This window comes from Notothenia rossii, assembly GCF_949606895.1.
Source record: "Notothenia rossii genome assembly, chromosome: 11".
In the NCBI taxonomy this organism is placed as follows: domain Eukaryota; kingdom Metazoa; phylum Chordata; class Actinopteri; order Perciformes; family Nototheniidae; genus Notothenia; species Notothenia rossii.
In genome coordinates this window covers 52,438,043-52,460,023 of record NC_136910.1, presented here as the reverse complement: position 1 = coordinate 52,460,023, position 21,981 = coordinate 52,438,043, and the positions used below count along the sequence as shown (strand labels likewise).

At 39.3% G+C, this 21,981-nt stretch overlaps 2 protein-coding genes across 2 annotated transcripts; both read right to left on the bottom strand.

Moving 5' to 3' along the window:
- Positions 1 to 127: 127 nt before the first annotated feature.
- Positions 128 to 2,867, bottom strand: phpt1 (phosphohistidine phosphatase 1). The gene is made up of 3 exons (XM_079657351.1): positions 2,456 to 2,867; positions 680 to 807; positions 128 to 526 (listed from the first exon to the last, which is right to left on the bottom strand). The coding sequence occupies exons 1-3, from the start codon at positions 2,619 to 2,621 to the stop codon at positions 434 to 436; spliced, it is 387 nt and encodes a 128-aa protein (XP_079513477.1). The 5' UTR covers positions 2,622 to 2,867; the 3' UTR covers positions 128 to 433.
- A 324-nt stretch (positions 2,868 to 3,191) lies between these two features.
- On the bottom strand, positions 3,192 to 21,054 carry entpd2b (ectonucleoside triphosphate diphosphohydrolase 2b). The gene is made up of 9 exons (XM_079657349.1): positions 20,621 to 21,054; positions 15,051 to 15,168; positions 12,125 to 12,275; positions 10,023 to 10,182; positions 8,413 to 8,640; positions 7,111 to 7,380; positions 6,311 to 6,430; positions 5,407 to 5,541; positions 3,192 to 5,311 (listed from the first exon to the last, which is right to left on the bottom strand). Exons 1-9 carry the CDS (start codon positions 20,735 to 20,737, stop codon positions 5,096 to 5,098), a joined length of 1,515 nt encoding a protein of 504 aa, XP_079513475.1. The 5' UTR covers positions 20,738 to 21,054; the 3' UTR covers positions 3,192 to 5,095.
- Positions 21,055 to 21,981: the final 927 nt, after the last annotated feature.

The following is a 21,981-nucleotide window of genomic DNA, read 5'->3' as shown; positions in this document are numbered from 1 at the left end:
TTGTAATTCCATCTTGTTGTGTTAGTCGTAAAACACAGAAAAACTCAAATGAATGCATAACATTCATCAGCAGTTCACATTCCTGTCGGTGGACCAGAGGAATACAAGTATGCACAAGTCTTTAAAGTTCATTTCATAAAACGTTTATGAAATATCACAACATATCTTAGCAATTAGTTCCAATGTGACTCTAAAACAAGTCAATGAGTGTTATTTATTTTATGATTTCCAGATGATGTTCCATGGTACTGATTATAATTACGATCATGATTTCTTTTTTTAAAGACATATTGTTACTTAAGATAATTCCAAAACCGGCTTGTAGCTGTACGTCAGTCTTAGTCTTGGGTTATCAAAAAGCTCCAGGGGTTACAGATGAGTGCCGTGCTGTTCAGGAGAAAGGGCGTCCAACAGACGCTGATCTGAGTTCAGTTCAGTATCCTTCATTGTCCCAGGTCAGCCCATAGTCCGGATACTGAGCCTTCAGTTGCTCAGTGGTTACTGCATGGTTCGCTCTTCCAAATCCCTAAAACAAAATATACCAATGTACCATTAGAGTAAAAAAAAAAGGAATGTAGTAATGCTGTAATGATTTAGAATTTAGTTTGTTTTGCACGTTTGCTCTATGTACTGTTTTTGTCTACATAATTGCAGTTTTTATAAGGCAGAATTCTCTCACTATTGAGTATCCATAGACGTGGATCTTCTTGTCCTGGGGGTCATGTTGGATCCTCCCTCCTCCGATACACTCACAGTCCAGGTGGCCGCCCTTCTCCAGCTCCTCAGAAACTTTATCATAGATATCAGCTGCAAGAAAAGGCATGTGATGGCATAAACACTTCACTTTATAATATATTTAAATATAATGTAGAACAGTGAAAAAAATGAATACTGTACATCAATATAGGGCTGCTCAATTAATCGTATTTTAATCGCAATTACGATTATGGCTTGCAACGATTACGAAAACAACGTACCTTGAAATAAAACGATTATTTTTGTATCATTACTTTTTTTTATATAGGTTTTTCAGTTGAATTATACTTAATATATATATAATATACTTAAAGTTCAGGGTAATCAACTGTTCACATTTTCTTTCTCCAATAAATTGATGTTTTCAAAGTAAATGGATAATCGTTTTTAATAATCGTCATATCAATTATTGACCCAAATAATCGAGATTATGATTTTTGCCATAATCGAGCAGCCCTATATCAATATATAATACAACTGTGATTCGGATGTTTGGCTTGAACAAATGTGGTTGTAACTTGTGAATGAAGCAAGCAGTGTCCCATCTGTCCAAACATAGGATATGATAGACTGTAGATTTGGAATATTGGTCAGTATAACACAATACAATAACTGCAATTTACGGAATAGGGATGGAGTGATATTCGATTATATTGTGGATTGGGGTGAAAAAAAAAAAAACACAATATGTCTATGATGGTATCTCCCATTATTGGGGTAATCATCAATACCCTCACACGATTGTCATAGAAAAGTTGTCTTTAACAAAAGGTAGGTAAAGAGTTCTAAGCATGTTTTGATTATTATTGCGATAATATCTTAAGTCACATTTACATTTGCAAGGAAAATCTTGAAACTACATTTTCAAATGCTCCAAAATGACCACAAAAATGAATTAACATCTCTTTACAGTTTCAACACACACTGAACATGATAACGTTGATGAGGGACAGCATTTCTTGTAAAACGGTTGTATTGTACTGCATTAGCTTTAGTTAGGTGAACCTAATAAATTGATAAATTATAATAGTTATTGAGTTCCTTTAACTGATTTGGGATGTTTTACTTTCCACTAGGGCTGCACAATTTGGTGAAAAAGTCATATTGCGATTACAGTGGACAACTTCGCGATTGCGATTGCGATTTAATCAACAAAGTGTAATATGTACTTGCTTGGTCAGAGAACGGAAATAGCACAGACAAATGATCATTTTGAAATCTGAATCTCTCAAAGAATCATAAACAAATACACTAACAAAAATATCTTAGTAGTAGGCTACTGTTTTGAAAATAACTTAGAATTTGACAAAATAAAAATAAATACCAAAATATATCTTCTTAGAAAATAAAGGTTTTTTCTGCATACTTTCTGCACTACTATACAGTAAATATAAGAAAACATACCCATTTTCATAAAATAAGACATCTGAATGACCAAACAAATGAGGATGTAACAGAAAAAAGAGCAAGTAATACAATTGTTCATATTTTATGTAACCTTTACAATCGGAACGCTAAATAAAAGGGATGACCTAGGTTTTAACCACTTGTGTATTGTACATTATTTTAAGTTGTACTTCCACTGTCATTTAGCCTGATAAAGCCCATGTCTGTCACCCTTGGGTGGAACTAGCACCTGTGTTGTGGTGCCTCCCAGGTAGCTAACGTTAGCTTTCTGTTTTTATTGCCCCTGACTCACCATGGAACTCAGCCCATCCGTATCCTCGGACTATATCTATCTCCGAGTCGTCCCCCTCCTCTCTGCTGTGAACTCTTATCAGGACGTATTTAAACACTCCGGAGGGGTCGATGTCTGCCCGCGGGATGTTAGCCATCAGGGATGCAGCTTTCGTCTGAGAGCACATCTCCAAACTGCTCAGAGAGCTCACTAGCAGACTGACAAACAGACACAACGATGGTATTTTCAGAACAAACTCCGTATCAATATATACAGGGAGCTGAACAGCTTCGAAGTACGTTTAAATGTTCTTGTTTAAAATGAAAATGGACCAGCTTTAACTCAATACAACTGAACACGGTTACTCTACTTGAATTATTTATCATTGAATAGTCACGCTTGTTCCGCCGTTCCGCCATGCAGTAGCAACATTAATACTTCCGGTTACAGCGCTTTCAAAATAAATGCCACAAGCAAGTAATGAATACTAAGACTAATTTATTGCAATGTCCGTCCCATTTGTTACATATTATAATTATAATGGTGACTCCGATTGCTGATATTTGAATTTGCAAAGATCCTTAAAAAGCACAATATATTGCAAATTATATTTATGCAAAACTCCCCGCTTTTATTTTGACAGCATTACGACCTTACCGGAAATGATCAAACTGGCCGCACTCCTGATAAAGCAATGCATTCTGGTAGTTGTAGTCCAAAGCAGACAGGAACGATAGAATTAAATACAGTAGACAAGTTGTACAAAGGAAAAAAATATATGTATTTTGTTATCTCAAGTAAAACAAATAAAAAATACAATGTGACAAAACAGAGACCAATAATGCCATGATAATTAAAAACTCACAATGCGATAATATTAATATTATATTAATATTAACATAGCGTTATTTAAATCTTTGTCACAGTTGATTCATCAAACATAAATATGCTAAAAGCCACATCACCCGAACTACAAACATGTTCCCCAGGAGTATCCAAATGATTCCATCAGTAAAAACTCAATATGCCACAAGAATAATTTGGAAGATGCTACAATATGGGGGTGCAAACAAAATAAACATGCAGGATCTGCAAAGATTTGGGAAAGTCTCATATTCATAATTCATCTACATGCCAAGGGTTCCCTTTGGCCTTTATGCAGGTACACCTTACATATTGGTTTCAATGTTCCATCATAAAATTATTTACAGTGTTTTTTTGGGACATTTAAATAATTTTACCTTAGCCTATAATTCCCTAGAGGTGGGCACGCTAAAAGCAAAACAAGTATCTTACATCCAATTCAATAAGGCAGCACTCAAATATTAGTTTTATGGTGCAGAAAACTGAAACTGAACTAATTCATACCTTAAAGGGGCCCAATTATGCTCATTGTGCTGCCACACCTCTTTACACCCTCTGTCTGAAACCAGAGCCCAGTCTGTTCTGATTGGTTAGCTGCTTAGAGCTGTCCTGTCCTTTAGCCTATCACAACAATGTGTTGGAGTGTTAACCAATAGAAGTGGGAGTGTTACATCGTGATGTTGCTATGTTACGGAATTAAACAAAGGAGTCCAATCGCGAATACTATGTATCACATTACAGGAAAGGGAAAACCCCAACAAGCATAATAAGGCCCTTTAGGTAAACTCATATAGCTTGAAGCAAACTGGTGAATTATTGACTACTGTATAAAACAAAGAAATATAAACAAAAGGTCTTTTTTTGGCAGATTAGATGTAAGTTTTGCTCAGTACCTTAATGCCTTCCTGTATTTCAAGCAGGATTGTTGTATTCTAGTTTAATCTAAACTGTATCAGCAACTACTGGTTTCCTTTTATTATATACCGTAGTAGACATAAAGAAAATATGTTTTAGATTGAAGAGCTCTTTTCTATCAGTTATCTACTTGACACAAGGTTTATGAAACTAAAACTTGTCTAAGTCAACACATATTTGTAATATGCAAAAGCATGCTCTTGACTTCCGCCAAATAAAATGTGAATTAAAACTGCCACCTTAAAAAAATACATATTTCAATACATATTAAAAAATAATTAAATAGTGTTTACTTGCATATTAAACTGGAAGTTATCTCCAGTGTGCTACATTTTAATATACAAGCGCTTCAGACTAGTCACACTTCTACATGAAAAAGAATATCATATTTTCAAGAAGAAAAAATGTAATTCAGACCTCATCTTAGTGTCAGTGCCTCTGCTATACTATACAATATTCTTAAAACCCGACATGTGTTTTCCTTGTGTTTGCTTTATACTCCAGGAAATAACATTTGAAAGGAAAGAGATAATTCATAATAATTGATATCCACTACTGGATATACACAGCCATGCAGTCTCCTGCCCTTTACAGTATGTGGATGATGGGGCACAAATACAAACAATTATGTGACTTAAAGACAGTAATTGACCTTCCTTAGGACTCTTTCAAGAACAAAATTAAAAAGACATCTTGTGAAATAAGCCTTGTGTCCTGCTGCATTAACCTGAAATCGGGGGACTAAGGTTGAGATGAGAAACAGATCCCACCTATTAATGTGATTACCCTTAAATAAACCGCATAGTTTCATTTCAGATCCAATATGTCGGAGTACAGAGCCAACATAAACAAAAACCTGCTACTGTCTTGTTGTTATAGTATCTAGATGGTGCCATCACTTCCTCCTTTCTTCTTCCCATTAACAGAACGGAGTAGGATGAAGACCAGGACCCCCACGAGCAGGAGGACGGAGAGGAAGATGAGGGTGGCCCACGCTCCTGGAGTCAGGGCCTTCCTCAGCCCCACTGTCTCTGCCGGCAGTAAACTGCTCAGACTCAGCATGTAGCCCAGAGCCCAGCCCACCGAGGTGTCCCCTGCCTGGAGGATCAGCAAGTGATTACTGCCAGTTAGTAGATTATAGACACATTAGTATTGAAGATATATCTGTTGTCAAATAGTGATTAAGTTCTCACTTTCTTCTGGAAGGTTACACGCGGGAATGACATCTCATCGAAGCCATATCCTCTGAACATGAGAGTCTTAACGAACACAGAGCTGGCACAGCTGTTCTTCAAACGAGACTTTTGCTCCGGGTCAAGAAGCAGCATCTGGAGGAAACAATTAAACAGTGTAAGCAAGTTGTGGAATAAAATACATGAACTAGAAAGTGGAGTTGAATCTCACTCATTTGTCTCTTCCAGCCCCCTTAAAGTCTAAATAGCAGCAAACCAGCTTGTGTTTCTATTCAACTAATTCAATATTAATAAAGGTACAAAAGTAAAAAGTGAGTTAAAGTGGGAGGGACAAAAGCATTGCTTATAAAAAATAGCTCACTTTATGATAAATGAGTTTAAATGTAATCATGTACAGGGGATAACATAATAATACAATACCAGAAAGTAGTATACAGTTCACAATACAAAAACTATAACCTAATATAAACTTAAAGATGAAACAAACAAACATTCAATAATACAGATTTTCCCAAAATTGTGAATCACCGCAACCAAGACAGGTCTTTGAGCATACAGTAATAAATGAGCACATAACGTTTTAGGTCGATTTTTTTAGGGTTACTCAATGTATTTAAAGCAGAGTGTACGGCCATGCTCACAGCTCGTTAGGCTTTGCACAGTGGTGCTTTGAGATAAGTGCTACTTGGAGCATGCTAAACAGATGCTCAAACACTAATTTAGGTGTGAGCATGCTCCTATTGCTAATTAGCACTGAAAATAAAGTAGCCTACACATCAAGCTGATTGAAGTTGTAATAGTTGTTCAGGTATTGGCTATAAACCACACATGAACTAATACATGCCTAGACAAAAAGTATATATTATGAACAAATGAATTGAACATAAGTAGAAAGGACCATTACTTGATCGAAAGTCATGCCGCACTGAGTTTCCGCCGCGTTCTCCAGTTGTGAAGGAGTTTGCGCGGTGATGCCGGTGGTACGCTGCAGCGAGAGGTGAACGTAGTAGAAAGCAGAGAACGCCTGGTGCACGGAGAGAAAAACAAAACAATCAAACTGGGGCAACACATAGTACATAGAAAACATTTTTACCTAGGAGAGAAATAATGGCGCATAATAGGTTCTTATTTGAACATTTAGGCATTGTACTTGTTCTTCTGTGAAAATGTCATGTAATTATTGTGATCAATACTGCTATTGGTTATTCAAATACAATCGCAAGGCTGGTTATGCTTATAAATAAACATGTCATTCGAGAGGCCTGTACTCCACTTGCGTATTGTTGTATATTTGTTATTTGATACACAACAGTTTATTTAGTAGTTTTACTGTGGTTTGTTTTTTCAATTTTATTTTATTATTTGCAAATACATTTACCTGAGTGTATTTCCGCTTTAATAAAATATTTTTCTATAATGGTGTTGCTTAATTTACTGATGTATGGTCATCAAAATCAGAATCTGGTTTATTGCCAAATATTGTTTTTACAATGAATTTCCTTTAGTTTTTTATTATAAAAATAGCAAAAAATGTACAAATATAAAAAAAAATTGCTGACCCATATGAAAGGTCCTATATATTTTTTGTGTGCAATGTGGTTATTATGGCTATGTTTATAATATTGTCTGTCTGTGTTTCAAAAGATGTCAAAGAAGAAAAAAGATGACAGCTCAGTGTCCTCTTCTCCCTCCAGCCTCTCTCACCATGAAGCTGCCGCTGACATTGGGCTGGAAGGCTTTATCGAAGGAGCACTGGGAGAAGGGGCAGCTGTCGAAGGAGAAGATCTCCGACACGTTGCCCAGGCAGTGTTCGTAGTGTCCGCTGCCCGTCACTGTCACAGAGGCCAGGGGGTCGTAGGTGCTGGCATTGTACTGTGCTGTACACGGAGAGCTGAATGTACTGTTCAACTGCACGGTTTTGTTGAAGCCTGCAGGATAGCAGGGGTGAGTGATGGACTGAGGGTAACCCTGAGACTGAGAGAAAGACACAGACAAAGGGATTAATATCACATATACCCAAACAAACCCATTGAAAATATTATTAGAATATATTATGAAAGTATCTGTTTTGTATCCTTCCAAGACCAGATGTGTTAGTCTTTAAGTAACATGATGCCTCAACTGTCCTGCTTAACAACTCAGAATTCTCTTATAAACAAATATTAGGGATTTTTATTCTCTGTGTGTATTTCATGCACATCATTAATATTGTATATGGAAATGTGCAATGTCTCAAATGTCAATGCGGCCATCAGTGTTCTTTAAAAACTCCAGTAGTATTAGAGCAGTTTCATGTTGGAACTATCTTCTAATAACCACCCCGCCAATTGAAACTGCTCACAAAAAAGTCTGTGGATTGCCTTAGGTAATTGGGTCATGATTTCTGGAAAGAGACATTGCTGATCAAATATCTTTTATTTGAGCGAAACAAGCGTGTGCCATTTCCTCCCATTATATTTGGCAGACAATATCTCTACAGCTAATATCTTCAGAACCCAGCAACTCTCTCTCTCTCAATTCAATGGGGCTTTATTGGCATGAAAGTTAAATTAAACAATGTTGCCAAAGCATCACAATACAAATAATTAACAAAATTAACATACCTTTCAAATTCTCTTCTCTCTCTCTCTCTCTCTCTCTCTCCTCTCTCTCTCTCTCTCTCTCTCTCTCTCTCATCTCTCTCTCTCTCTCTCTCTCTCTCTCTCTCTCTCTCTCTCTCTCTCTCTCTCTCTCTCTCTCTCTCTCTCTCTCTCTCTCTCTCTCTCTCTCTCTCTCTCTCTCTCTCTCTCTCTCTCTCTCTCTCTCTCTCTCTCTCTCTCTCTCTCTCTCTCTCCATTATAAACTGTACACGGCACATCACATGACTTACTTTCCGAATGTTCTACATATTCCTTAGGGGAAATATTACATTTCTGTTATAACGCAAATACTAAAAAAGGTATCGAACAACCTGACGATGTAAAGTCAAGTTGTTTTTCACTTCATGAGTGTGTCATGTTACATTACCTTCAGGATGTGAGCCATGAGTCTCTTGAGGAACTCGTCCCGGCCGTAGCACAGGAAGCTGTGTGTGTACAGAGAGTAATCATTGCCATAAAGACGCAGCTTCTTCAGGTCCTTTTCATCCTCCACTTTATCCTTAGTCTCAAATGTGATCTGAGTGGACGCTCCGCCGAGATCAAGCGCCCCCACCGTGGGTCTGCCGGCGCTCAACCAGCTCCCCACGAAACCATACTGTGGGGAAAAAGTAGCATAAGAGAATGGGTATTTTTAAGTGGTGATTAAACGAAGAAAAGCTATCAACCCCCTACAGATGTTGACAACGAACATCAGAAGAGATGGTGGAAATCGACCACTAGCCACAAGGTGTCATCAGTCCCCCTCTAAAAAAAAAGCTTGAAGATCCATTGCAACAGTTAAGTACAAACATGTAGACGTTTTGACTCGACTAGATAAAGAGAAACTGTTGTAAAGGAGGCTGCTTTTTACCATTGTTGCTGCACACGATGTAATTCAAAATGAACCATCATTTGAGTGTTAGATTTTCGGTGGTGGAATGTGACTAAATACATTTACATGTACTTTGCTTAAGTCTTTCCTTAACTTTACACTTCTACATATCTACGAGGGAAGTATTTTACCGTTTAATGCACTATATTCTTCTGACACTTACTAGTTAGTTTTGAAAGATGCCCTGTTATGCTTTTTGGGGTTTGCCCTTTCCTGTAGTGTGTTACTGCATATAGGTTTTTCCTATATTTTCCTCGATGTGAGCTCGGCCCAGACCCTAGGGGTTTTTAAATCTACTCTTAAGACACACTTCTTCTCCCTGGCCTTCTAGTCAGAGCTGACTTTTCCCTGTGTTTTTTATATCTGTTGTAATTTATTGTCTTTTGTTGTGATTGTAATGTGTTTTTATTACATGTACTGTACAGCACTTTGGCTCGACCAAAAATCGCTTTTAAATGTGCTTTATAAATAAAACTTGATTTGATTTGATTTGTGCATGTAAATGGTCTGTAAAGGCTAAAATCCCAAAGTTCTCTTTCGAGGTAGTTTCTCTCCCACACTCTGCTGGAACGCCTCCATTAGGCTCCTTTTTTACTTCCGCGACATACTGACATACCTACGTAACACTTGCGCTTATATTGGCTAGCGCTCCAACAGATTGTATGTGATTTGTTAGGGGCGGGACATCTGTGACCGGTTGACCAATCTCAACAGAGCCGGCCAGCTAACCAATCAGAGCAGACTGGGCTCTGGTTTCAGACAGAGGGTGAAAAGAGGTGCTGGAGCACAGGCAGTTTGAGAAAAATAAAGACCTTTTTTGAAACTTAAAACATGAATCATGTCAAAGTAGAGGCACTAAATACGTGTTTGATAGTGTACAAATAATAAATAAATGTTATAGAAATAAATACTTTTGATATTTCAAGTATGTTGCTGATAATACTTCAGTACTTCTAACAAAAGTAACATTGAATCCAACTTGTAATGGGTTATTTTTTAAATATGTTTTTTTTACTTTTACTAAAAAAGGTACTGCTTAAATAACTGTCGTTAGTTGATTTAGATAAGAATTGTGACTGCAAGAACACACACAAGGGTTGTGGTACCTTGATGAAGTTCTCTGAGAGATAGTTGACAGTGACCCAGCCGTACGCCCCCTCCTCTTTCCCGCTGAGTATAGTGGCCCCCTGGTAGCTGAAAGGGTACGACTGGATTTTGTGGCCCACTTCCTGCAGAATCTGGTCCGACAACTCCGGTGTTGAGATCCTAATTGGGAGAAAGAAGAGTCTTCTTTTAATGAGGTTTTACAAGTTAAGGCTATGTGAGGGACTCTCATGGGTCTTCATTAAGAGGAAACAGAGTTTGTTGCTCAAACCTTGATTATTAGTGACTGTTTTACCGCCCCAGGCTTCAGGTCTCCCTGCTGACCTCTAAAAACTATAAAGATTTAACTATCCAAGATCTTAAACTTTTAAGTGTCATTGTGAGGCCACCGTGAAATCAGTGACGTGTGTGTCAGTATCAGTCGGCGATGAGTTGGTAATTCCTAGGTTTATAGAATAAGGGCCCCAATGATTTGCTGTAGGAGATCAGGCAAGCTAGCTCTGTGTCCCCTTACAAATCTCTCTTAAAATCACAGTTCAGAATAAATTCCTTCAAGTCCGTTTTTTTCTGCTTGAAAAAAAAAAACATTTCAGTATTTCACACTCTTTTTCATTAAAACTGTATAAATTCTGGTTTTGTTTTATTTGTTTATTTTCTCAACATGTTTTGCATTGAGCAAATGATTTACATCTGGCTGAGTGATTGGACAGCTGTTTATGCACTACATATTCCCATATAGTCAAACCTCACTCGTAGGGATGTTGACATGACAGTGTCTCAGCGCGCTGTCAACACCCCTACTAGCTGCTGAAAATATTCACAAAGCGTCCTTGATAATCAAACAGATTGCTGATAAGACCAGAAAGAAGACAAAGATATTCACCCGATCAATGTTTTAAAAATCCTGCAAAGACAGTAGACCTCACACACATACAGTTATTATACATTATACTTATTATACAATCAATATAATTTTGCATTGCTGCACAAATATAATAAGCCAAACATTTAAGGGGCACAAACTTGCAGAGGTTTATTAAGTTCATAACTACAGTATGTGACAAAGGAAAGTCGTTATATCTTTGTATTAACTCATAACTACAGGGCGTAAAAGTTAACTCTGGTTCCCAAATATGCAAGTGTGTTATACAAGATAAACTATGCAAGTACTAAGTAAAGAAAATCGTATATTTCCTGTGTGACCACCAGACGTCTGTTAATGTGATACTGTATGTTTTATTTTATATTGCATTATGATTTTGATTGGAGAATCACTATATTGTGGAGGAATGTGTTTTGGTATTATCACACAGTATAAAAGGATGGTACGGACACCCTTAGACACAAGCTAGAAAATAACATGTTGTTTTCTATTGTGTTAATGACTTAATGAAAAAAGTGCATAATATTTCTAAGTTACTTAAGGAAAGGAAAGAAATGTATCTGTAAAGCAGATGTTTGTTGTTGTAATACTAATTTCGGCCACAACTTGCAGCACCATTGATAACACACAATATATTTTTTTGTATAATTCATGGAGAAATTAATATTCACCTGAAATAATAGATATTGTTTTAGAGATATTTTAAAAATGGGGGAAGTGGTGCACTTTGCCTCCAGTGGCCAAAATAAGTATTACAACAACGAACACTAACAGAACAAAAAAATCCCCTTCCAGAAATGTATCAACGTTTTCACAGATGTGAAAATGATATCAGCAAAAAAAAAATCTACCTGGCAAAACTCTTGCCATTACCTGTGCCCTAGATTAACAAAGTCATCTAAATTAATAGACCATGACAGTCTGACATGTATAGAGCTAACATGAGGATTAATTCCTAGGTGTGAGAAAAATAAATAGAAACAAAGCATAATAAACAGAGACAGTACACACACACACACACACACACACACACACACACACACACACACACACACACACACACACACACACACACACACACACACACACACACACACACACACACACACACACACACACACACACACACACACACACACACACACACACACACACACACACACACACACACACACACACACACACACACACACACACACACACACACACACTCTGACTCACTGCAGAAGCCTCATGCCAGCTGTGGCTCCCAGGTACACAGGTGTGCGTGGGTGTCTCTCTTTGGGGATGTCCTCCACCGCCTGGTCTAGACATGCCTCTAGGCTCCGCCCTGCTGCTCCCTGTTGGCCTGCATAGCTGGAGATTCCTTTACCTGAGCGACAACAAAACCCGGAAAGCAGCTGATTACATTATGGACGTGCAGAATCTTGTTCCTATGTTTGATTTTGAAACCTCATGTGCATCATGATGTAACTCGATCACACCCAGGCGACTCGAGATTTTCAGGGGAAAAAACCGCATGGCAATATGTTAACAACTCTTGACATGTAACGTTCAAAGTTCATTTCTGATTGAAATTTCAAATATGGAAGATGACAGTTGAAACACCAAGTCCATGGCCCTTTCTTATTTCTCTAACTCCCCTCCTCGACTGCTATCCTCGAGACTTAGTCCCGCCCACAGGAGATGCGAGCGGAGGAGCCGAGGAGGGGAACCGAGTAGAGAGGAGGGGAAGCAGCAGGCGGTTAGAGAAATGAGAACTCCTCTCCTCTGAGCGGTCGTTTTAAAGAGACGTCCATTAATGATGACAGGAGGCACAGCAGCCCTCTGTCTGATGGACAGATGTGTTCATGACCACTTATATATTTACGTTTAATTCATTCGCAGTGCGGTATAATGAGACAATAACAGGCTACAGATGCGGGCGGGCGGACACACACACACACACACACACACACACACACACACACACACACACACACACACACACACACACACACACACACACACACACACACACACACACACACACACACACACACACACACACACACACACACACACACACACACACACACACACACACACACACACACACACACACACACACACACACACACACACACACACACACACACACACACACACACACACACACACACACACACACACACATTTTTTTATATATACAATTTCAGAATCAAACAGAGCACTCTCATAATAACGTAACACAATCAGAGACTGGATATATCCCCCCCCTCTCTCTGGTCGCTACAATGAGGAAAATTAATTACGGGCCAAAAGTTTTATTTACAAGTATTAAAAGTAAGCAGAGGACACCAAACCAACTGCAACTGAGACCTGTCTGTCCGCCGCATCAACGCACTAACTGTACCACACACACACCTACACACTGTACCACACACACGCACCTACAGCTAACAACCTAACAGCCGTTGTGTATTTTATTATTTGAAGCACTAAATGGTCTTAGAAAAATATTGACTCTTTGTTTGTAGATATCTACTAAACTAAAGCAAATAAAGAGAGTAGTTCTCACTGTAAACATCGCGTTGCGATGAAAGCAGTTAATAAAATAATATCCAGGGGATGCATGCAGAGCTGTCATTGGCTGAGATAAGTCCGGCCGTGCGTCACGACTCTTTGAAACATCTCTGTTCCCGGAAATGCATCTATGAAGGAGCCGTGGAGGACCGTGGAGGACCCATCAGTGTCTCCTCGGTTATAGCTCCTCCAGAGAGCCTCCTCGACGCTCGATCCTCGGTCCTCGAAATGCATTTAGAGAAATGAGATGTCCTTCAACATGGCGTGCTGAAATTCATTTCCGGGTCACTACCGGAGGACCGAGGAGTCGAGGAGGGGGATTTGATGAAATGAGAAAGGGCCGATGACTAATTGGAGAAACAAGCATTTGTTTATAAAATACACATTAAGACCCTTTGACAGCACAGGAGTGGCAGAGCACAGAGCTCAACTCTGACTCATGATCGCCCGGTAACAAGCATTGGCCTCACTTGTAATTACATCATCCAGCTGGCACTCCTCCAGTTCCTACCACCCACTGGGGAATAAACAAGAAAAATGACTCACCCGATATACTTTCAATAGAAGATTAAAGGTATATTCAACGAAAACCTGTGTTTTGGGTTTGAAAGAAGTCTGGAACATTCACATTCAACTTGACACTCGTGGTTATGTAAGGGTTCAAAATACTAAGCATGGAAGATATAGCCCTATTAAATGTTTTATCTTGAACCATCGACTTGAATTGCCCTCATTATGATTTGAGGTTGGATCACCTTTACAACTTTCACATGCAATGAGTGTGGCATTACAGTAACAAAGAAGTCCAAAGTCCATTTAAACTTTTCAAACCACTCCCAATCTACTCATTGTCCATCTCTGTATAGTTTGAATCCTTGCATCTTCATCATAATAGAGGACCATTTGGCAAGATACACAGCTTTTCTTTCAGTCTAGAGCAGAATCCTGTGCAAAGAAAGAGCTAATAAATGCTGAACCCCTCCTAGAGCACATATATATTCTTCTTCTCTGTTTATATTGCTGCAGCTTTCATAAAACATGCAGCCCAAAGTGATTCACATTTAAAAAAAGGAATGATAAGAAAACCGCGGTATTGCATTTTATCCAGTGAAAAGGGAGTTACAAGGATAAAAGGCTGGTAATACAATATGAGAATACAAGCATCTTTCTGAGCAAGAACAGATTAGTCTGCGAAGATATTGTCAAACAAATAGGAAAATGGGGAAAAAAGGTATATTTCTCTTGCTGCTTTGAGTCATATTGAAAGCATTTCGGTGTTTTCCTTATTTCGCTTTAAACGGTTTCAAAAGATCCATCCAATAACAACAGTGAGACAAACAATGACATTATGCAGGGCCTTAGGGGTGATTCTGTGGGACAGAAATGTTCAATTGTGTATCACCAGTGCAGGATTAAAACGTTAATCAAATCATTTGTAGCTATGTGTTTAGCTTTAGCCTAAAGTGTATGACTCTGATGAAAGAGAGTCATACACTTTTCAGATCCAACACTCAATTGTACGAGTTGGAGTATTGGTACCATTTGATTTGTGGTTATTGGCGGAGAAAGTGATCATTCTTACCCTTAACATGGCATTCAGTGTGCTGGGCGACCACACCTGTTCCATTCAGCTTGTCTGCGGGCCACTTGTAAATATACAGAGCTGTGTGCGAAGATCCAGCATCCAAGACAATCCCATACTAAAGAGAGAAACAGGCAGAAAAGAAACATCAAGAGAGGTATTTGTGCAGAAGGCCTAGAAAAGGGGAGTCTAAAGACATTTACGCTGGTGGCTGTGTACCCTTCATTTTGCCATCTGGAAGCCATTTGACTGCAGACTAAGTTTACTAGTCACGTTGATCTTCAAAGACACCACTAGGAGGGATATTTTGGACAGAAATGGATGCATACCATTTCTACTTCACCTATACAGTATAAACACTACAAAACATTTAAGTATTTGACATCACCAACTTTGCGTGACAGAAAAGGTTTGATGACTTATGAAGAACAGTAGTTGAACTGTCACTGATCATCACCAAGGGAAAAGTAAATGTTGACGAAGGTTTTACTTTGAAATACAAATTTTAACCTGACTGATTTACTCACATGACATTACACATTGCACCTTTCTCACAACACTAATTATGATTTAGGGACTTAGATGGGAAACTTTGGTTTTGTTTTAGAGGATTAGCAAAAAGAGTAGTCTTCTTTAAAATGCACGTCTCACATCTAGTCATTTGAAAGGGCTAACCAACATAATTCATGTTGGAACAAGTGTTTACTCATGAGGCCTGTTTGTGCATTGAGGGCAAATATCAGTGCATAAATTAATTCAAATTCAATAACCTTCATGATCTGAAACTTGTAAACTCGTACAACCGTTTTATATTAAAGGTCCCATGACATGGCCATTTCTACTGATCATAATTTCATTGTTGAAGTCTAATAGAATAGATTTACATTGTGCAATTCTCCAAACTCACATTGGTTTCTCATACAGCATCTCTGTATAGTATGTGTATTCACTCTCTTTCCTAAACGGCTTGTTGGAGCTCCTGCCCCCCCCTCCCTGTGAGCCCAGTGTGCTCTGATTGGGCAGCTCGCCCACTCTGTTCTGATGAGTCCACGGGACGTTGCGAGGCTCGCTGCTGCGAGGAGCGGACAGTGTGAGCTGGCTTACTGGTGTGGTTTCCTGGTTGCTGCGTGGGGTCGGCGAGACACAGCGAAACCCAGCCCGAGCACACACACACACACACATTCACAGCCTCTCCGCGTCCCACCATCTCAGGCTGAGAAATCCGTGGAGCTGCAGCTGCCTGAGAAAAGATTGAGTGTTTGAGGAAGTCGGCGCGATTACATGTAAAGTCAATGCAGAGACGTGGACAGACGCGAATTTGCTCCGAAGGGGCGCATGAAGCGGTTGATGCGAATGCCGCGGCGCGATTGAAGCGATTGAACGGGGCCGCGATAACCGCTCGAGTCAATTTTTTCAACTCGAGCGTCAAATTCGCGTGTCGCGATCTCGCGGTAGCCAATCAGCGGTGAGGATCTCAGCCAACCGTCAGAGACATTGAACCAGAAAACCTAAACATCAGCAGGCTCAGCCGGCTAACCAACATAATTCATGTTGGAACAAGTGTGTGTACTCATGAGGCCTGTTTGTGCATTGAGGGCAAATATCAGTGCATACATCAATTCAATAAACTTCATGATCTGAAACTTATAAACTCTTACAATCGTTTTATATTAAAGAACAGGTCACAGCAATGAAATCCTGGATAAGTGCTTTATTTCTCACCCTGCCACTGATCTGTCCCGATAATCCTGTGAGCGTACTTAATGTCCAATTTCACATGAATAAAAGGAATTCAGTGGAGTACTGGGTGTACCAATCAGGCACATCAATGCAAGAGAAACAATTGTAAATAGCAATAAACTATTATAAACCTTCAGTTTGTTCTGTTGGGTGTCTAACCATGTATCAGAGGTTAGGGTTAGGGTTTAGGCATTGTAGAGGTAATTTCTACTTACAAACTCTGTAAATTAGTTCTGACTTTCCCACTTGTTTAGCCCTACATCTTCCCTATAATACCATGGTCTACTTACTGGGATGGAAACTCTGTTGCCCTGACAGTGCTACCACTTTCACTACCACGTAGAATATCAAGCAACTTTAATCTCTGCTCAACTGAAAGCACAAACACACACACAGGTGAGAATCCACATGCAAAAGTAGATACACTTGCAAATGTTATACTCAGGCATTTGCCAAACACTCCATATTTCAAATCAGTACAACAGGTGAGTAGCACCGTTGAGGGGGAGCGTTCCTCCTAATTTTGTCAAAAAAAAATCTCATTATCGCTGTGCAGTGAGTTGTAAGGACTCGCTCTAACGCTGCCAAAAACAGAGAGCAGCTCCTAATGATCTGCTTTGTCCTTTAGTTTGATAAACTATGGGAACTGTTGTACTTCTGCAAAACCCCACTGTGTCTTTTTTTGGGACTGTTCCACCACTTTGATACAGAGTGAAAGGGCGACTACATAATACTAAAAAAAGGAACCATGGGATATTGAGACGGTAACACAAAAAGAGGTAGCAGGGGGAGCAGAGGGAACAGAAGCTCCAGCTGACCTGTGGAGCAATCCCCCTCTGAATGCCAAAGCAATTAAAGCTTGATTCCCATTCCAAATGTATATTGCAGTCTCTTAAATCTTTCATTACAATGAGGCTACCAACGGTTTATCAGTGTTTCAGCCGTGAGATCATCTGTGCCGATGGCCTCTCCCTAGGCAAGACAAAACACATTTTGTTTCACAAAGTTTTTTCAGGAACAAGTTTTCCCTTCATAATCCTCAAATAATGCCGCTTTGTTAACAACACCTGGAGACACATTTTAATGCACAAGTACATCAATAGACTTTACTTTGCTGCGGTTGGGGCATAAAAACTACTTGGTTGGGGTCTGGGAAATGTCAAGGTTTGGGTTAAGCACATGACTTTGGTTAGGTATATCAGGTAAGTTAAGTTATGTACATAAGTTAGAGTAAGTTAACTTTCCATCAAAATAAACCTCCTGCCTACCCAGACTCTGTCGCCCTTTATACTACGTCACCTGACTTGCTCTTTTACTCCAATCCTAAGAACTGCATTGGAGGGTAAAACTAAAACAACGGTTGTTTCATGTTATTGTCATTAAAATTGCTATATTTCAATATGAATGTGGTCCTACTAATTGTGCGTTGACACAGGACGCGATGCGATCTTTCGGGGCAGCGCGATTACATGTAAAGTCAATGCAGAGACGCGGACAGACGCGAATTCGCTCCGACGGCGCGCATGAAGCGGCTGATGCGAATGCCGCGGCGCGATTGAAGCGATTGAACGGGGCCGCGATAACCGCTCAAGTTCAATCTTTTCAACTCGAGCTCAAATTCGAGTGACGTGATCTCGCGGTAGCCAATCAGCGGTGAGGATCTCAGCCAGCCATCAGTGACGTTGAACCAGAAAACCAAAATATCAGCCGGTAGCTGTTAGCACTCAGGTGTTCACAGCTCCTCATATCTGTTCAGAAACTAGACAAAAGTTAAACAAGCACAAACCACATACTGTCTGTGTCATGGTGAATGCAGTTGCTGCTTTATTTATGTCTGTAGGCCGTTGTTGTGAGTGTGAACGGAGCATATACAACGTTAGCTTAGCCTGATCGATCCGATCTCCATTCAGAAAACACGCATTTTAAAAGGCTTTTCGCCTGCCGTCTGTCTGCAGACTTGTCAAAGCATTAATTCATGGTTTTTACTAAACTGTTACTTCGGCATCATTTTGAAAAGTGTATTACAATTAAATCACGGTAAAATAGGTTCATTTTTTTGTAGTTGTAGCCCCCTGGCCAGCGCTTCTTATTGAATAATGCGAGTAAACACAGCTGACAGCCGCGGTGAAACTCGAGCGTTTAGAGCGCATACGATAAGAGCGATTAGAGCGAAGCGGGTTAGGGTTAGGTAATATTCACATCGCGTCTGGTGTGAACGCAGCATTACACAATCATGGAAGGGAAACCTAATTATTTTAATAACAGCAAACGCCTTTTGCTTGAGCCTTTCATTTACCAACGTTTAAAGATGACAACAGAGACATTTAGGAGGAACTCCAGTGCCCTGAAGCTAGGTTTACATAAACTGGATGACATTTGCACAATTGTCAAAGGTTAGGTCAGAAATAACACTGTAATAAATCAATGTGAGCCATACTGAGAATGTGAATATAGAAGACAAAATTGAATAAAAAGGGATATGTTTTACTAAATTAGACCATTAATTATATAATTGTGAGAAATAATGATGACATTTAAGGCACATTTTTGGTGGGTTTTTAAGAATTCAAATATACATTTAAACCGGGTGTAAAGTAAGGACATTTACTTACTTAAGTAAATATCTGTATACTTTCTAGCAGTATGCTTAGTCTTAGTATGTCTACACTGATGTATTTCTACTTTTTATTAATTTATATTACTACAGCTGAGCAGAAATAGGGCTGCAATAGCTAACTTTAAAAGAAAAATAATAATTGAACAACCAACATACAGGTAGCCTTTTAATGTCCAGGGGCAGACTTGACCTATAGGCACAATAAGCAACTGCCTGAGGCCCCAAACCAAAAGAAACAGCCAGAACTTTTATTATGATAAGATATAAATCAAATATTGGATTATATTAATGTTCTAGCTCGTGCATTATCATTGTACAACTGAAAGCCTGTAAATGTGACTCTTAACCTCTTCAAGTTTTTAGTAATTACTTTTTCTTCTACCACTGCCAAAACCAACACTTAGAGAGATGGTGAAAAGTAAACAAGATGGTGTTTGCCAAATCACTAGAGCCGCCCCTGCTAATGTGACAGAATCCACAACTAGCACCCTGTCTGCACCCTGGCCGGCACAGCTTGGGTTACCGTCTCCAAATAACTCTTACTAACAGGAATACAAATATACCCCAAAATATCACAAAAGACTTCAAAGAGCTTTGAAATACATTATGCAACTCAATTTAATTAACTATTGTGATTCAGGAAGATAATCCATAATACCAGAATGAGCCCTAAAATATTGCAAAAGACTTCAAAGCAATAGGCAACAAAACATACTTACTGTGGGCTTCTTCCATATAGGAAAACATGACAGAGGGTTGTTACTGTTTACAATGTTGATTTGGATTGCAACATTTAACAATTAAAAAATGCAAGCTTTAAATGGAACACATGTTAAGTACATGTTGTAACATTAGGCTGTTATGGCAGTATTTTATTAATATATAAATAATAGTTTTACTTCAAAAATAGTTTTTAGTATGCATACTTCCTAGGTTCCACCTTGAACAGACGTAAAGTACATTGCCCTGATAAGGCTTCTTTTCCACTCTTCACTTGAAGTAAACACAATACTTTATCTTTGAGGAAATACTACTTTTAATTCAGAAACTTTTGAGTATGCCCATCTGGCCCCCGAATCACTAAATCCGCCCCTGCTAAGGTGACATAATCTACTAGTAACACCTTATTTACCTCTCTGCACCGTGGCCAGCACAGCTTGGATTACTCTACCTCGACAACTTATACCCTGAGTCCAGAAATACCCAACCTTACCATGAACCCCGGCGGCTCCTGGACGTCTTCAGTGGGGATAGTCAGGAGCAAGATGGCAACAAGTCCGAACACCAGCAGCGCGATGGGCACCGCGGGGTGAGCGGAGCGATGAGCCATGAAGAAGACAAGTGGTCACGCGCAGCTCCTCTCTGCGCCTGCTGGAAATGTGAGAGTTGATTTAAAAGTGGCCACGTGGGAGTTGTGGTTGACTGGCTGGCGTTATGTGCTGCCTGCCTGCCTCCTGCTTTACATTTCACTTGAGATAGCAAAGTCTTATCGGAATTTATGTTTCCTCCGCTGTCAAACCCTCCTCCATGTGCCCCCTCGGTCAGTGAATGAAAGCAGCACCAAGGCTACTGGTGCCATGGAGGGAAAAATGTTTGTATCATGGTGAGAGCTGGTAGAGAAGGTGCTGTTCACCGGCTGTAGCTGTATGGCTATACACTTCCTTGTTTCTAGAAATTAACACATGAATCATAATTATTCAAACAACAATGGGAAATAAGGGGTGGCTTTTCCTGGCAGGAGTCTACATTTGCTGCACTCGAGGAGCTGCAGAGCTAGTTGTTGTGTTGGTCCAGTATTTGCATGTCAATGGGTGCAGTTTAAACCTTACTTGCAAATTGTACCCCTCATTTCAATGTCCAAGTAAAGCATGGAAATTAAGTTTTCACTGAGGCCTACACTTCTTTGTGCTTGTACCTTTTGTGCAAGGCTATTTTTTGATGAAACCCTTTTGTGACAGTGTCTAAATTTAGCAGAATATATAATGAGTTTTTTTGAAGAAGCTTCTGAATATTGCAATTGAGTTATTCTTCATGTCTCACTTTTATCGTTGTATGCTTTGCAATATGCTAGATGCTGAAAATAGGCTAATGTTGTAACTATCAATATTACATCTGATTTTAAAAATCTTCTGGGATATAAATGCCAGAATAGATTAGAATAGCTCAAGCTATTTTATTATGGATGTTTTAAACACAGCTGAATTGCTGCCTCAAGTCTCATGACTGAAGTTTGGGTGACGATAACTGATAGATTTATCCAGTCTGTGTCCAAATAACATAGGCTACTTTGAATTAATGGACATGTAAATGTTTGACATCATTCAAATGTTGGCTTTATCAGGTCTTACACAAATGTAGTGAACACGACAACACATACGTTAAGGGAAGCTCAGACTACAGAAATAATAAAGAGAGATCCTGTCATAAATAGTAGTTTAGTCACAGTTGACTTGCATATTCTGACTTTTAGCCTCGAGAAAAATTACAATATATAAGATGGTAAACAAATCCTACATCTACTTCCCATAATGCAACTCAATAGCGCGTTTCGTGAGAGCCTGCCTTCATGTTCAC

Coding starts and splice junctions, on each gene's coding strand:
- entpd2b (XM_079657349.1), bottom strand. CDS start 20,737: ATGGCTCATCGCTCCGCTCACCCCGCGGTGCCCATCGCGCTGCTGGTG. Junction 8,641..10,022: donor TCTCAGAGAACTTCATCAAG/GTACCACAACCC, acceptor TTTTCCCCACAG/TATGGTTTCGTGGGGAGCTG. Junction 7,381..8,412: donor TCATGGCTCACATCCTGAAG/GTAATGTAACAT, acceptor TCTTTCTCTCAG/TCTCAGGGTTACCCTCAGTC.
- phpt1 (XM_079657351.1), bottom strand. CDS start 2,621: ATGTGCTCTCAGACGAAAGCTGCATCCCTGATGGCTAACATCCCGCGG. Junction 808..2,455: donor CGGATGGGCTGAGTTCCATG/GTGAGTCAGGGG, acceptor CTTTTCTTGCAG/CTGATATCTATGATAAAGTT. Junction 527..679: donor ACGTCTATGGATACTCAATA/GTGAGAGAATTC, acceptor ATTTTGTTTTAG/GGATTTGGAAGAGCGAACCA.